Source organism: Psammomys obesus, unplaced genomic scaffold (genome assembly GCF_907164565.1).
Source record: "Psammomys obesus unplaced genomic scaffold, mPsaObe1.curated_primary_1811, whole genome shotgun sequence".
Lineage (NCBI taxonomy): Eukaryota > Metazoa > Chordata > Mammalia > Rodentia > Muridae > Psammomys > Psammomys obesus.
Window position 1 is genome coordinate 36,428,684 of NW_026585644.1, and position 15,911 is coordinate 36,444,594.

At 44.0% G+C, this 15,911-nt stretch overlaps 1 protein-coding gene across 1 annotated transcript in view; it reads right to left on the reverse strand.

Annotated features, from left to right (window-relative positions):
- Nucleotides 1–15,169, reverse strand: part of Alk (ALK receptor tyrosine kinase) — a 700,602-nt gene extending 685,433 nt beyond the window's left edge. Inside the window, exon 1 of the mRNA XM_055627271.1 lies at nucleotides 14,387–15,169. Within this exon, the coding sequence (XP_055483246.1) occupies nucleotides 14,387–15,068 (682 nt within the window). The 5' untranslated portion in view covers nucleotides 15,069–15,169. The remainder of the gene's footprint in view (nucleotides 1–14,386) is intronic.
- Between the last annotated feature and the right edge of the window lie 742 nt (nucleotides 15,170–15,911).

The window sequence follows — 15,911 nt, forward strand, 5'->3', positions numbered from 1 at the left end:
TCAGAACCCACAATATTCCTTAGACTCCTTGGCTCATGAATAGTTCTACTTGCTTAGATACACACACAAACACACACACACACACACACACACACACAGAGAGAGAGAGAGAGAGAGTTGTCTGCCTGACTTTGTCTGTTTTTCTCTCTTCTCTCTTAAGCCAACCATTTCTCACCTACACATCGTATTTTGCTATTATTGCCCTATATTGGAAGCCCCATTGTCTACCTCTTTCTAGTAATATGTTGCATTCCTTCCTTCCTTCTTCTCAAACCACCTACTTCCGGGGATGTAGTTACAACTCAGCTACTGATTCAGTCCCCCCAAAAATCCATGATTTTTAGCAGATTCCCTTTGACCCGATTCCTTGCCCAGAGGCAACAAGCTTATTGTTTATAAAAGTACAGGGCTGTAACTTCCTGTCTCCAAGGAGCAGCACCACTCTCAACATGCTCTGAACAAGCAGAGTTCATCTGCCTTTAATGTAATGGTTTTTTGATATCTGAAGGTACAGAACATCCCTGTTCTTCATCACCGGCAATAATCAACCTTTTCAGGCTTCCACTAACTTGGTAATTGCTCAGCTAAACTGACCTAACAGAAATACCTAAGTATTTTCTCATGAAATATTCCAAAAACTATAGATGTCCATAAAATCTAGAGAAGGATAAAACAGAAAGAGATTATTCCATAAAACTGTATAGGGGTCCCATGAAGCCTTTGGCCAAGGATTAATTCATGCATTCATGGGTGAGATTCTACAGTGTGAGCAAAGAACAAGAAAGAGAATGAGGTAGGTGAAGACAGAGAGAAGGGGGTGAGAACAAGGAAGGAAGGAAATCTACAGAGAACTATAGGCTGAACACTTTGTACCACAGCTTACACATAGTTGGTATAGTGGTTTGAATGAAACTACTAGCTTTCATCAGCTCGTAGAGAGTGGCATTACTTGAAAGGATTAGGAACATGGCTTTCTTGGGTTAGGCGTAGCCTTGTTGGAGGAAGCATGCCACTGGGGAAGGGCTTTGAGGTTTCAGAAGCTTACACCAGGCCCAGTGCCTCTCTCTCTCTTCCTGCTGCCTGCTGACCCCAATGTAGAAATCTCAGGCAACCTCTCCAGCACTATGTCTGCCTGCATGCTGTCATGCTTCCCTCCTTGAGGATAATGGACTAAGTCTCTGGGGTAAACCAACCCCAGTTAAGTGATTTCCTTTATGAGAGTTGCTGTGGTCATGGTGTCTCTTCACAGAAACCCTGAGTAAGACAATTGGGAAAGGCTGGGGCTCAATAACCAGCCCAGAGATCTCACCACACATGAGGCATCTGTTAAAGACTTCCAAAGGTCAAATGTAGGTCTAAATTAGCCAAAAACCAGAGGCTTATGTAAACTCTCTGTAAAAGCTTAATGGTAATCTTAGTTAGAAAAGATTATGGGGCAAGAAAATAAACTGTCAAAAACACTTCAACCATCTTTAAGTGAAGACAAAAAAATCCCAACACTCAACAATGTAATATTCAGAATGAACAAGACCCAATAAAAATTATCAGATATTTAAAGATAGGAAATGGAACCTACACCAAAAGGAAAGAGGTAGGTTCTATGTGTATGAACTGGCATAGACATAGAATTGATGTAATTCAGAGAAAGCATTTCTAAATAACTATGATAAATATGTTCAAGGATATAGAACAAAACATAGGCATATTGGAAGGAAATAAAAATTAAAGTAAGATCTAAGGCTAGTATCTCAAGTATTGAATGGATTAATTCAATGGATTAATCAGCTGACCAAATATTCCCAAACATAAGAGGATGACTTCTAAGACATGCAATAAAAGCAACCCAAGCAGGAGGGAAAATAAGAGTGGGAAAATAATTTCAGGTCCTTCATGTAATGTAGCCATATTATACATAATTGTAATTAGATTCCCAAAGGTAGAAGAAGGAAAAAGAGAAAAAGTTCCAAATGTGAGCTGAGGCAGGAGGATCACATATCCAAAGCCTGCTTGGAACACAGAGCAAGTTCAAGGTAACTTAATAACTTGTAGATGCTGTCGCAACCACAAAATAATAATAATAATAATAATAATAATAATAATAATAATAATACTCTCAACATATCACAAACAGTACAAACACCAAGCCACATTATTTATTAACCAAATTCCTGAAATACCATAAAAAGAAATCCTAAGGAATCTAGAGGGTAGAGGAGACTTAACAGGAAACAGGGATTAAGAGAGTCTCTGAGTTCTGATAAAAAACGATGTTCAAAGAACAACAACAGAGAAGCAGCACTGATGTGTCATTGGCCCAAACAGATTCAGTGAAGGTCATCACCAGAAATGAAAGAACATCAAAGACACTTTCAGAAAACAAAGCCGAGAAGATTAAAAATGGGACTAACACAACATTAAATATTTAAAAACAGAAGGAAAATATTGTAGATGTCAGCTCTCAACAAAACAGTAAGCAGCCAAGTGGCACAAATCCATTAAACTCTACCCTGAGTTTTACAGCCAAGAACTGCAGGACACCTTATAAGAAGCAACTGGTTGAGGCTCTGAAAAGTAAATAAAACAAGGAATGCCGAAGAAGAGGGTCAAGCTCTGGACAGGCAATGTACTAGGAGGTAAGTTCTTTTCATCTCTTTTTTTTTTCTTGTGTCTGTGATAGAAATACAGGCTTCGGAAAACTATGGTTGTGACAGCATGAAGTTAAAACACTCAGAATCTCTCTTTTTTTTTTTTTCTTGTGTCTGTGATAGAAATACAGGCTTCGGAAAGCTATGGTTGTGACAGCATGAAGTTAAAACACTCAGAAAAATCCCTCTCTGTCTAGAAACCAAAGAAATGGACCTTGTGATCCAAGAATGGGAAAACAAACAAACAAACAAAAAACAAAACAAAACAAAAAACCTATTTCTTTTGTGTATTTTTTCTTTCCTTTCCTTTTCTTTTCTTTCTTTCCTCCTTTCTTTCTTTCTTTCTTTTTTCTTTCTTTCATTCTTTCTTTTCTTCCTTCCTTGTTTTTATTTTTATCCTTTCTTTTTCTTCTAGTTTCATGATAGTGAGTCTTCAGCAGAGTCAGCATGGCACAGAAGTCAAAAGTTAGGACTGCAACAAAAACAAGCCAGGGGCCCCTCCTTGCCAAGGAGGAGAGAGAATCTCTGTTGTCTCTCTTCAAAGGCCAAAGGCAACCTTCACAGCTGTGCAACCCAGTCAAGGCTCTGGCTTTAAAGGGAATCCTTGATAATTCTAGTAAGTGTGCTAATTCTGATTGGTCTGGCTTCCAGACCGGCAGCTCTATGGACAGACTCAAATAAAAGGCTTTGAGCATGGCTAAGGCTCTAACCACACCCAATTCTTAGACCAAACAACACAACCTTGTGAATCTCTGCAATACATTCAGGCTTCCAATAGTGGTAGGAGTCTATGGTGATACAAACACTTTGAAAACAAGTTAGCACATAAGTTTTTATAAGGTTGGACATATATTTATCGCATACTCCAACAATTCTACAATGGGTGGAAAAGAACTGACAGCATACAACCACAAAATCACTTGTACACACACTATTCCTTAGAGCTGTAGTCATGAGAGTTCCAGACAGGAGATGTCCACCACGTGATGAATGGGATAAGTTCACCACTGTATGCTCATACAGTAGAATAATATTCAGTAATAAAGAAGAAAAGAGCCATTAATACATAGAAAGTCATGTAACAAAATAAATCTTAAAGGTGAAAGATGATGTACTTCATAGAGACGGGCTCTCTACCCCATCGATAGGAACCTCTAAAATACACTAAACTACTGATACAGAAATCATAGTAGGAAAGAAAATCAAAGGTGGCAGTGGTTGTCAGAACTTTCTACAGAGCTCAGAAAATTCTGGGAGACCCATGAAAGCTCCGAAGGGTGATTTGGTGGCAGAGCCCACAATAGCTCCAAAACAACTAAGCGGAAAAAAAAAAAAAAGAAAGCAAATCAGAAGTACCTTGGAGTAAAATGTATGTGAAACCCCTTTCAAAAGCAGAGGTAGGGAGGTGGGGTAGCAGATCTGGTGTGAATTACGGGAAGGAGGTGGGGGTGAATATGACCAAAATGCTTGGTATGAAATTCTCTAATAATAAAAAATTTATTTTAAAAACTGGTCTAGCATCTGGGCATGGTGGCACATGTCCCAGCACTCAGGGAAGCAGGGGCAGGCAGATTTCTGTGAGTTCGAAGCCTTCCTGGTGTCTAAAGCTAGTCCAGAACAGTCAAGGCTACACAGAAACAAACAAATAAGCAAACAAAAATGACAATAAAAATTTGTCTAGCAAGGATTTTTAAACTTTAAGGGTTAAAAATATTATAGATCCTAATTAGGATGGTGTGTGTGTGTGTGTGTGTGTGTGTGTGTGTGTGTGTGTTTCAAATAAATTAAACTGCACAGTTAAAGGAGGCACATTGGCATATGCAGCTTACACTTCTATAAAGCTGAAAGTGGTCATTATATAACATCACTCTAGATTTAGATGCAGATTTTGACACCTGTCAGAATCCTTCAAGGACTTGTTGCTTCTCCCCACTCTGCCCATCACCTCATTCCAATCATACTTCAGTCCTTTCCCGTGCCCGGGCATCCCCCTGCCCAGAAAGTGACTCCTGGTCTCTGTTTTCCTGATTTGCCTGTTGTACAATGCCCTCTCAAGTACTTCACTCATGTGTCTCTCGTTCTCAGCCATTTTTTGTCTTTCTCTCTGCTTGTAATGATATTTCTATCCAAGGAGTGATATTTCTATCCAAGTTTTTCTATCCCATCTACAATATTTTTGAACAGACTTGAATATAAGACCAGAAGATTATTTTAAAACCATATACTGACTGAATGGTTTGTTTTATTTGTTAATGTTCTAACTTAGAATTAAAATCTTATTAAAAGTTATTTTATTTATAACTGAAATTATTTATTGAAGTGGTTATAGGACTCATATGATCTTTAGCTGTGTGCTTACCTCCATGAGCTAATAGCTTCCTTTTAAAGGCTTCCCTTTCCTACTTCAGGAAGCATCTTTGAAATGTACATCCTGGTCATCAAGGAAAAAAATGCAGTCAAGAGCTAAAGAAAGAAGCAACATTTGTTTTGTACAAGCTCTGCATGAGGACCCTTCCTACAGGCTTTGCATTATAAAATTCTCACAATAATCCTGGAAGTGGCTATTATTTTTTTCACTTTACAGATAAAAGACCAAAGCATAGAGAGAGGAAAATAAATAGCCTTGGTCCAGTAAATGATAAAGCAGACCTTCAACCCCAGATATATGGTGTATTCTACACTTTAGTTGCGATAGATTGTTTTATGTCTGAGTCTCCTCCAGTGACTACATTTTGGGCAGGGCGGGGGCAGGGGATCAATAATATGTTCATTTGTGGGAATACAACACAGCAATAAAAAAAGAACATTGTGACCAGATGGAGATGTGTATTCCTATAACACCAGCACTCGGGAGGCTGAGGCAGGAAAATTACAAGTTAAAGGTCAGCCTGGACCACAAAGTGAATTACAGGCCAGTGTGACAAACAGAGAAGCTCTATCTCAAAAAAACAACCTAAAAAAAAATGGAGGAGGAGGATGTAGAGGAGGAGAAGGACATTTTTTTCTTTTGCAATATGGGTGAATATCACAAAAATCATATTAAGTAAAAGAAACAAGCACAAAAGAAGACATAAGGCATCAGAGAGTCTTCTGCTAATGATAAAATACTCTGACAAAAGCAGCTTAGCAGAGGAAGGCTATGTTTTCACCCACACTTCTCTGTACAGTCCATTGTGAGGACGTCAAGGCAGCAGGAGCTTGAAGCAGCTGTTTGCATCACATCCACAGTCAGGAAGCAGAGAGGGATGAGAGCATGCTCAGTTCACTTTCTCCATCATGTAGCATCCATGATCTCCTGTCCAGGCAATGGTTCTGCCCACAGTTAAGATGGGACTCCTCACATCAATTATAGTCTAGAAAATCTCCCACACACATGCCCAGAGGACCATCTTCCCCAGGTGATTCTAGAGTCTGTCACTTGCCATTTAATACTAACCATTATATATAGCATGAGTCCCTCTGCATAAAGTTCAGAAAAGGTCCCAACCAGTCGATGACATATGGAACAAAAAAATAAATAAATAAAAAATAACAACAACAAAAAGCATGTTTTCTTTAAGTGGAGAGTAAATATGGGTTGGAACACAATTGGAGATAGCTTTCTGATATTAGAAATTTTCTGTCTCTATCAGAACAATGATTCATACATCAATTATCAAGCTCTCCACAAGATTTATACTCCCAATAACCGTTCTGGCATCCCTATGTTTAAAAAAAATCGCTCTCTATTATTTAAAGGAAGAGGCTTGCAACTCACTAGCATACTATAAAGTCTGGAACTTGGAAGGACTTCAATGCAGGCACATTGTTTTGAGAAACCCTGGGAAAAGGACATGGACCTCTGCAAGGACACAAGAATGGCACGCCAATGACTGAACCCAAACCTGACCCAAAATCTGGGTCCCTGTTCAGCTGCTCCTAGTGCCATGCTTGGTTGAAACAATGATTGGGCAAAGAAAGAACTTAGAATTTTTAAAAAAATATTTTAGTCACATTTTCCTACTGCCTCATGTGTGTGTGAGTGTGTACATGTGTGTGTGTTATAATAATCTAATCTGAAGCTTTCCACACATGCCATCTCATTCAATGCATATAAATGACCCCATGAAGAGGCCTCATAATATCTTCCCTAAAGACCCATAGAACCAGCAATCTTAAAGAAATTGCACCAGATTTCAAATTTAATAACATATGAATACCATAACAGACTCCAGGTCCTGTAGCTTCTATTGGAGAACTCTCTTCACCACAGAACACTGACTTTAATTATGTAGGTTGATAATGTTGAAAGGTCTACAAAGGAGCCCCGTCTGTGCCTACCTTCATGAACCCGTGTTCTAATGAAAATTGAGTGGGGTGAAAAGGAATTGGAAAAAGAAGACTCACTGTCTTAAATTACCCTTCTAGTTTCTGCTGGCTAGCTGCCTGAATTCCTTAAGCTTGCCTACATTTTCCGTGTCCTCTGAGCTCACACTATTCTCATTCCTCCCCTTTAGCCTTTCCTTTACTCTAAGGGATTCCAGCCACCTACAGCCATGCACCTGCTGTTACTTAGCCAGGAAGGCAGAGTACAAGGGCAAAGACTTAATTAGCCAAGTGTTTGGGGGGATCCGGCCCGGGGGAGCTCCCCTGTCCCATCCTTCGATCTCATGCTTTCTAAAATATGCACATTACATCACCCACAGAATCTGACAGAATTTCCCTGAGTGAGGACCCATGCTCAGAACAACCAGCTTGAAAAGTCATCAGAAATAAAAATTCTGATGGGGATAAAAAATTAAAAACAGTTTTGAGAAATCTGGCGAACCAGAGAAGTTCCTGAGGGAAGCAACCCACCCTCTCACTGCCTCATCGCCAGGCCAACACTATGCTTCAGTTCCTCATCTGTATCAGTGATTGTCCTCACTGTGACAAAAGCAGCTTAAGGAAGGGGATCAGGTATTGTAGCTCACAGTTTGAGGGTCTGGCCTGCCTGAGCACAGAAGTCATGGCAACAGAAGCCTGCAGCAATGCTTACATCACATCCACAGCCGGAAAGTCCAGATGAACAAGGAGGCTCAGTACATCTTCTCCTTTTTATTCACCCCTCCCCAAGGGCTCCATTCTTTATTCCAAAACAAGAATCATATCCATTTGCCTCTTTGGAAGGTGATGAGTCAGCTATGGCTCATGAAAACCATTACCCACCATGCGTCACATGGCCTCTGAATAGCCTTTTAAAGGCTGTAAGGCTTTCCTGGGGAAGCCTACCTGAGTCCTTGGGTTACAGGTACCCACTGGACCTCAAAGGTCTAACTGTTCTTGATGTGCTCAGGTCTAGTGACCTGGTTCTTGATAACTCTGTAACTTGAGTAACTTGACTCTTTACATCTCTCTCCATGTTCTCCACTCATCAGTGACAAAGATGGGGCAGACAATGGGAGGGAAGAGCACAACTCCAGCTAAACAGAATAAAACAGATACCCAAGCCTGGGGCTCCTTTCCCTCTCTGGACATGACAAGGAATGAGCTGGGCAGGTGATGCTCAGTTAAGGGACATCTACCACTGAGAATCTGCTGTTCTGTGCGGTCTAGAGCTTGCTCATCCCAGAACTATGTTCATGCTTTCCCAAGTTAAGGCTAAGTCTCTTGTGTAGGGCAAATCATCAGACTGTAAATGTGCCCGGACTAAACTCAAGGTCAAAAGACCTCTGAAAGGCAAATGTTACTGCAAATGAAGTAAACCCTACACTTTGGAATTCCTTCTCTTCTAATGGGACAGAGCATTGGTGAGGACAAAAGGAACTGCCTCTACGGCCACTCTTCTTTGGTCCCTTGCCTCTCTTGGGAGTCATGGGTTTGTTGCAGGAGAACTTACAGTGGCAGATAACAATATCACTGCTATCACCAGGGTCGTCACACCTGGCCACATGTAGGTTTCCAAGTGGCACCATTCAAACACACAAAAAGGCATGTGGATCCCTCAGAGTCGTAGATCACCGGCTGCTGGAGTGATGCTGCTGTGAGAAAAGCCAGTGACGGGTATTGATGGAATACTCTATAATTCATCAGCCACGAGGCTACAGATTCACATGAATCACCCAATTTAATCTCTAATGTAATTCCCTGGACTGTCACTCCCTACCTTTAGAATCACATAGCAACTATCACCATTTCCCAACTTCTATAATGATGAAAGTGAGTTTCAGATTTTAAGGAACTTTTCCAAGTAATGACTATTTCCAAGTAATGGCTATAAAACCCAACATTTGCTGCATGGCCTTTTGACAAATGTAACGTACTGAGCTACATGTCTTACTGTTTCATAATGTGTATCCTGAGATGGTTCCTTGATTTGAAGACAAGAAGTATGGGTCTGGTCGGTACCTATTATAGTACCTAACATCTTATAACGTCTCACCATATAAAGTCTCCAGGTCTATGGCTTTGTACACACATGACCTTGAAAGCATCTTGCTATCAAATATCTAGATTCCAGTTAGTCTGTTCACAAAATAAAGCAGATACTTGCTCTACCTACTGAACAATTAATAAAAGTAATAACTGTGAAGGTGATTTATGAATTGTAAAGTCTCATACAACTAGAACAGAATATTAACAACAGTTATAAAAGAAGGAGAACTGCCCTTTACCAGGCTGGGCAAATCCCCATAAAGTGAAGTCATCAGTCAGCAACCTTCAAAGGTGGTAAGCAGTGGAGATTTCTGCCGATGCAATTGTCACTCTCCTCCTAGACATGCAGGCCAGTCACTCCTGCCTTTCATCAGACCAACCGCTTCAAAAACATACTCACTGTTAAAGATAACGTTCTCAGGGTGGTGGTGGTGCACGCCTTTAATTCCAGCACCCAGGAGGCAGAAGCAGGAGGGTCTCTGAGTTCAAGGCCAGCCTGGTCTATAGAGAGAGAGTTCCAGGACAGCCAGAGACACACAAAGAACCCCTGTCTCAGGAAAGATAACATTCTCTCTGATGTGAGTGTGTGTGTGTGTGTGTGTGTGTGTGTGTGTGTGTGTGCGTGTGTATGCGTGCACATGCACGCTGGTGTGCGTGCTCCCTCTCATGAATATTCTCTCTCCCTCCACTCTCTCCCCCTCCTCTCTCTCTCTCCCTCCTCTATCTCCCTCTTCTAACTCTTCTTCCTCTCTGGCTCTTCTCCCTTTCCCCTCCCCCTCTTCTCTCTCTCTCTCTCATTGTAAACTGAATATTGTACAAATATCAGGTGAGGGGCTAGAGAAATGGGTCAGTGGTTTTAAGCTCCAGCTGCTCTTCCAGGGGACCAGGATTCAACTCCCAGAACCAAGTTCATGAGAGTCTGTAGCTCCAGGTTCAGGGAATCTGACTCCATTTTCTGGCCTCTGAGGTGCCAGGTACACTCACGGCAAACAGACACCCACATCCAGGCAAAACATCCATACACATAAATAAATTATTTTCAATCCATTTGAAACATCTCAAAGAATTTCAAAGTAGCCAGTAGGGATCTACCCAACATAGAACTGATCTCATCTTTTTAAAAACCTGGTCACCTTCTACCTTTCCCAGTGACTCAACACACACACACACACACACACACACAATTATGAATATTCCTTGGACACATTATTCTCTGGTAAATAAAACTGAACCACCAGACCATAACCCACAGAAAAACTTTAATGTGAGAATTGGAGAAAAAGCCAACTTAGTAATTTCAATTTAATTTACTCTTGATCTTGTAAAAGTTTCCCAATTTTAAAGATACTCAGGTAATTCTTTTTGTCCCCTGGAAATACCAATGCTCAAATTGTTCTCAAGAATGATATCCTACAACATCTTGACTCCTGTTCCCCAGCCTTCCTGTCCATTATGGCTTCTCAACATTAGAACTTATTAATTACAAATAATAAGGCTTGTCTAACTCATTGTCTAACCTGGCTCCCTGCTTACTCCCTTGGGATTCTATCCCATAGTCTGAATGGAATCCGTTTTGAAATAGATAGAGGAACATCTATTTCAAAAAATAAGATTCCTTGATAGCTAACCTGGAGTTTTCTCCTGGAAGTCCCATCCTATTACTTCTAAAGGATACACTAAATAACTCCTGCTTCTCACTGACAGCCGCTCTCCTCAGAGATTTGTAGATTGTTACCATGGCTTTCCCTTCATCGCCATTTAGCCCAGCCATATATATTTAATTCTTTTCATCTTTCATCATAAATCAGTCCATTCAGCTCTTAAATCAGCTCTCTGCTCTTCTCTGGACTGGTTCCAATTCTCCCAATTCACCTCCAATAACTGATATCCCTTCTGGGAGCTCCAATTTCCTTTATAACTCCCTTCACTCTCTCTGCCTCTTTCAGAAATGAAATGAGAAGGGATGAAGAGATATGTGAGGTCAAGGGTCAGGTGTACTGCATTGCATGCATCTACTCAAAATTGCCCAAGTTTCTCTGTAGCACATATAAAGTCCCAAGCTGTGGCTGTGGCTCTTTTTTCCTGAAGTTGATACAGGAGCCTTCCGAGAAACAGACCCTCCTATCCCACAACAGTCTCTAGACCTCTGGCTATGGGGTTACGGAAGCAGATCTTGAAGCACCTACAAACCAGGATACCAGCCAGAGCTATGGGCAATATGCTAGCGTCAGGCAGACCTCTTTGGGGGCTTTGGGCCATTTGGGATAGTACATCACCTTTCACAGGATCTCAGTAACTGCCTCTTTGAATGGATTCTCCCAGGAACTGTTTCAGGCTTTGAAGCATTGATCCATTTTTATGAATTCATAGTAACCACAAAGAAAAACCACAAGCATGCCATTCATTACAAAGCCTCTTGAACATCCTTTCGTCCTCTCAGGCAGCCCAAACCACAAACAACACAATGGTTTAGCTTTGTCCTTACTGGGCCCTTTTCAACTTTACCACTTCCATAGACACAGCCCTGCTCAAGTTTAAGAAACTATCCTCAATCTATGACAAATGGGTTTCCTGCAGAACACAGACTACAAGGGGGGGGCAGAAATCCCCCCACCCATAGACCCATCAGCACTATTGCTCTCTAGGCAGGCCCACAAGCCTTTTGGTCATAAAGAAAAAAACTGTCTATTTTCCTTGTGTTTCATTAAATATCCTATGTCACAAAAGAGAAAATGTCCCATTCTATAAGTGAAGGTTCCTATAAAAAGAATGAACTCATCGCACCGAACAGAAGAAGTAGAAAAATCGACTCCCAGTGACAGAATGTGTACCAGAGATTCCACACAAGAAGATGAATGGAGCAGCAATGATGTGTGCTGCCCCCAACCTGGGATGAGGTGCGTTACAACAGGATGTGCCCGCTCTGTGGGCAGGTCTGCGGTGGAGCCTGTGTCTGAGGGATGCTGGGGAGGCAGGGAGGCAAGAGGCCAGTCCTGTGTGGCTAGCTGCCTAGCCGCAGACAGCGGATGTCCTCAGAGACAAGCGAGCCTGCCCTGTTTAAGTGTGAGCACCGCAGGTCTGAAGTGTTCTTCAATAAGCTGTCTGTCTCTCTGGAGGTCACGGGGAGCTCATCCAGTTACACTTAGTGTCTTATTTGATCCCATCAATAATCATTTGATCCCAATCCCACCGGAAAAAAAAAAATGCTTGGCCAAAATCTCTAGCCTTTTAATGGCAGAATCCTGGCTCTTTCTGAAGCCAGCATTTCTATATGTGTCAAATGATGCATCAGGGTTGGCCCAGCTGCCAAATGGACTGCGTTCCTGAGGGAGGGCTTGGGATGCTCACTGCTTCCCTCTATCCAGTAGCAGAACAGCTCTTGGGAGACACTCCTTTCTGCATGAAGCTTTCCTTGAGCACAGTTCAGTTTCTGCACACAGGGCTCAACTACAGTAATATGTTCTTCGAATGCATTATATGACTCAAAGACATCCACTGATAGTTTCTTTGCAGCCTGTCTATAGTTAGCAAGTTTAAGGATGGAAAATGACCCCTTTTGCCTGCTATCAACATGTGGCAACAGTTGATAAAGACTGTTGGGGCTAATAGTCATATCACCAGAGGTGAGGGGGAAGCCTCAGAGATGCTCAAAGACATAAAAGTGAAAGAAAATTTGTTTTTCCAGAGAAGTCGTTTTCACATCCATTACAGAAGCATTAGACACTAAAAGAGAATGTCGCATGTACAAACCACAGAAGCCACAATGCCATTAAAGCCCAGCTGTTCTTCACAAAAGTGTCCTTAGTGAGACAACAGTTGCATTCGTTCATGTCATTTCACTGAAGTCACTGCCAAGCTCGTCAGACCCCGCTTTTCACTGGGCACAGTATAAATTCCAGCACTGATCGTCACAGGTTGTTTTAAGTGGTGTGGATGTCACCAATGGCTGTGCTGCAGTACAGGTCCACACTGTTTTCCATGAGGACCGCAGGCCAGTACAGTTTCTGAGCAATGACAGAAGATTCTTGGCTTCTCAGTAGCTCTGCTCCAGGAAAGCACTGAGAGTAAGGAGGAGTGGAGTGTGTGCGTGTGTGTGCGTGTGTGTGTGTGTGCGCGCGCGCGCGCGCGCGCGCCCGTGCACAAGCATGGGAGAAGTCATAGCTCTACAGTGGACCCTGTTCAATACTTTCCACCCAATTAATACTAAACACTAGTAACCAGTGGAGCATAAGAACTTCATTTATTTCTGATGATGGGAATGATAAAAAAGAAACTAGGCTTGCTCAATGGAATCAGTGTGGACTTCTTTAAAAAAAAATTGATTTCTGTTTCTGTGATTTTCTCATTCATTTACATTGCATATTTAATTCATTCACAAGTCCTTCCCCCGTGGTCTTATGAGAGAAACATTCATTCAAAACCACCTGGCTTGTCATTCAAAAGACACTACTGAAGAGTTAAAGTAAGTGCTTACACATACAGCCCTAACTCAGTGAATTTTGAAAGAAATGAGGGAATAAACGAAACAGAAACCTCATTCCGGGAGCCTCCAGCAGTAAGATATGCAGTAAAATGGGCCTTCCAGAGACTGTCATTCAGAGAGTCTGCTATGCACAGGCAAGCTAAGAGTCCCAGGAAAGATGAAGGTGGAGGGAGGCAGGAAAGACAGCTATTGCTTTTCCCTCAAAGCAAGGCCACTTTAACAGTTTTCAGCCCTTTCTCCACAACTCCCCTGCCCCTTGTTCCTTAGTTTCCCAGGACATCTGAAGAGAGTGAGATGATGTTTTACACATCTGAGTTTGTAAAACAGACTGGGACAGAAGTCCAGTGTGGCAGAAGGAATAATTAAGGAAGAGGGAAGCTCTGGGCTAGCCAGCACTGGGGAGGAGCCCATAGCCAGGCAGTTGGCTAAGAATATAAAGAGGAATCCTATATTCTCTGGGAAATTCTATCACAGTCTCCAAATCTGGGGTGGCCTAGAAGAGGAACAAGGTGGGAAAGAAAAGGTTTGAGGTCTCTTACTAACTTGGAACTTAGGAGTTATAGGGGCCTTTCAACCATTCTCAGAGCCCAGGAAAGAGTGCATTCAGTTATGATCCAATTGGATCATGTGTAAGTCGGTGGCAGGCATTCTGCCAAAACGGGTAAAGTTTTCTCCCGACGTGGTTGCTAAAGAGAAAAGAAGGTTCTATTGGGAAGTCACTGTGTTCAAGCACGGAAGTAACTACACGTCTAATTTCAAGAATGATGAAAAAAGGGCTAAGAAGGGTCAGGGTTAGTTAATATTGACTTTTGGTCGGTGTAACTAAAAACGCAAATCCTAATATGCTCTGCTGGGAGCTGCTCACCAGTCCCGAAGATCTGGAAGAGAAGGCGGGGCTGGGAGGCACGGATTGCTGTGGATAGCCTTCCCTCCCTGCCCACTTCTGATGCCTTTTTCTCAGGCATCAGGCGGATCCTCAGCCGCCCTTCGCCGTGGAGAATCCACCAGCTGAACAGCTCACTGAGGTTGAACTGGAGTATCCCCACAGCCGCCGCTTCCTCCGGGGGTCCAATGCATCCTTCAAGGATCGCCTCCTCGCCCAGCTCCAGCACCAGCTGTTTGGCACGCCTGAGCTTGCGCACCGAGCCGCCCTTCAGGACCCTGGACAGCGTCGGACCCGCCTCCGGACTTGGCGAGCCGGCTCCCTCTGCCCAGGAGACCCCAGGCGGTGGTCCCAGCAGCCTGAGCAGAGGGGCGCAATCCAGGGCCAGAGATCCCCGCGCCTCCAGCCCGCCAGCCCCGGGCTCCGAGGGGAACGGCGGCTGAGGCAGCAGCAGGTCTCGAGCATAGACGCGGAAGAGCGAGGGTACCACGAAGTCCACCGCCAGACTCTTCCTCTGCAGGCGCGAGTAGCTGAGCGGCTCCCGGGGCTGCAGGGGCGGCCCTGAGGCTGGGGAGCCCGCGCTCTGGTCGGTGGCAGCTCCGGAGTCCGAGGCTGCTGCCAAAAGCAGCGGCGGCAACAGCCACAGGAGCCCAAGGGCTCCCATCCCTCCGGAGGGCTAGTTTAGACTAGACTCCCTTCCTTTGATGGATCAGCCTCGCCCTTCACTCCGCCCAAGACAGGCAGAGGCTCCAAACAGTCCTTGGTCCTGAACGGTTCCTTCCACTTGATCCGAGGGATTGTGCGTACGCACGCTCTATCCTCCTCCCGCTGCTTTTCCTAAGCTGCAAGGAGGCGAGAAGGGTTCTCACCAAAACCGATATGAAAGTCAGGGCGAGTTCGGAGACGGCGAGACAGCCTGGGCTCAACAGCTGGACCCTGCTCCTCTCCCCGCGCCGCGCCGTTTGTAGAGGCCTTTGCTCAGAGACCAGAGAAACTATTACGGTTGCAGGGAGGTGGCAAGCAGATACCATTCAAGGAGCACTCGGCGACCGGAGCTTTCCTCTCAGCCTCCAATTTCCTGCAACTTTCCAGGCTGCGAACCGTGGCTCCGGGCTGCTCACCGTCTTGCGCACATCCTCCGCTCCTGTCACCTCCTCTGCGCCCCTTTCCAGGTCTGGGCAAGGGCCACCGGAGGGGGCTGCTTCCTAGCTCCCCCTCAAGTGACCTCCGCGGCAGGAAGTCTTCGGATCACCCTGGCCGGTGAACTTCTGGGCGTGAACGCGAGCTCTGCGTTGCGGCGAGGAGGCTCCGGCTGCCTCCGCGCGCAAGTTTGCAGCGTCCTTGCTGTCACGACGTCTTGGTTCCTCGGAGTTCACTCCCAGGCACTAGAGCGGCCCTGGCTGAAGCCGCCGAGTGAAAGCATTCCGGGCAGGGGAGCCTGCAGTGTAGCCAGCCCCCTCCTCACCTACCAGCAGCGCCCGCGGTTTTGCGGACTCGCCAGGGGGCA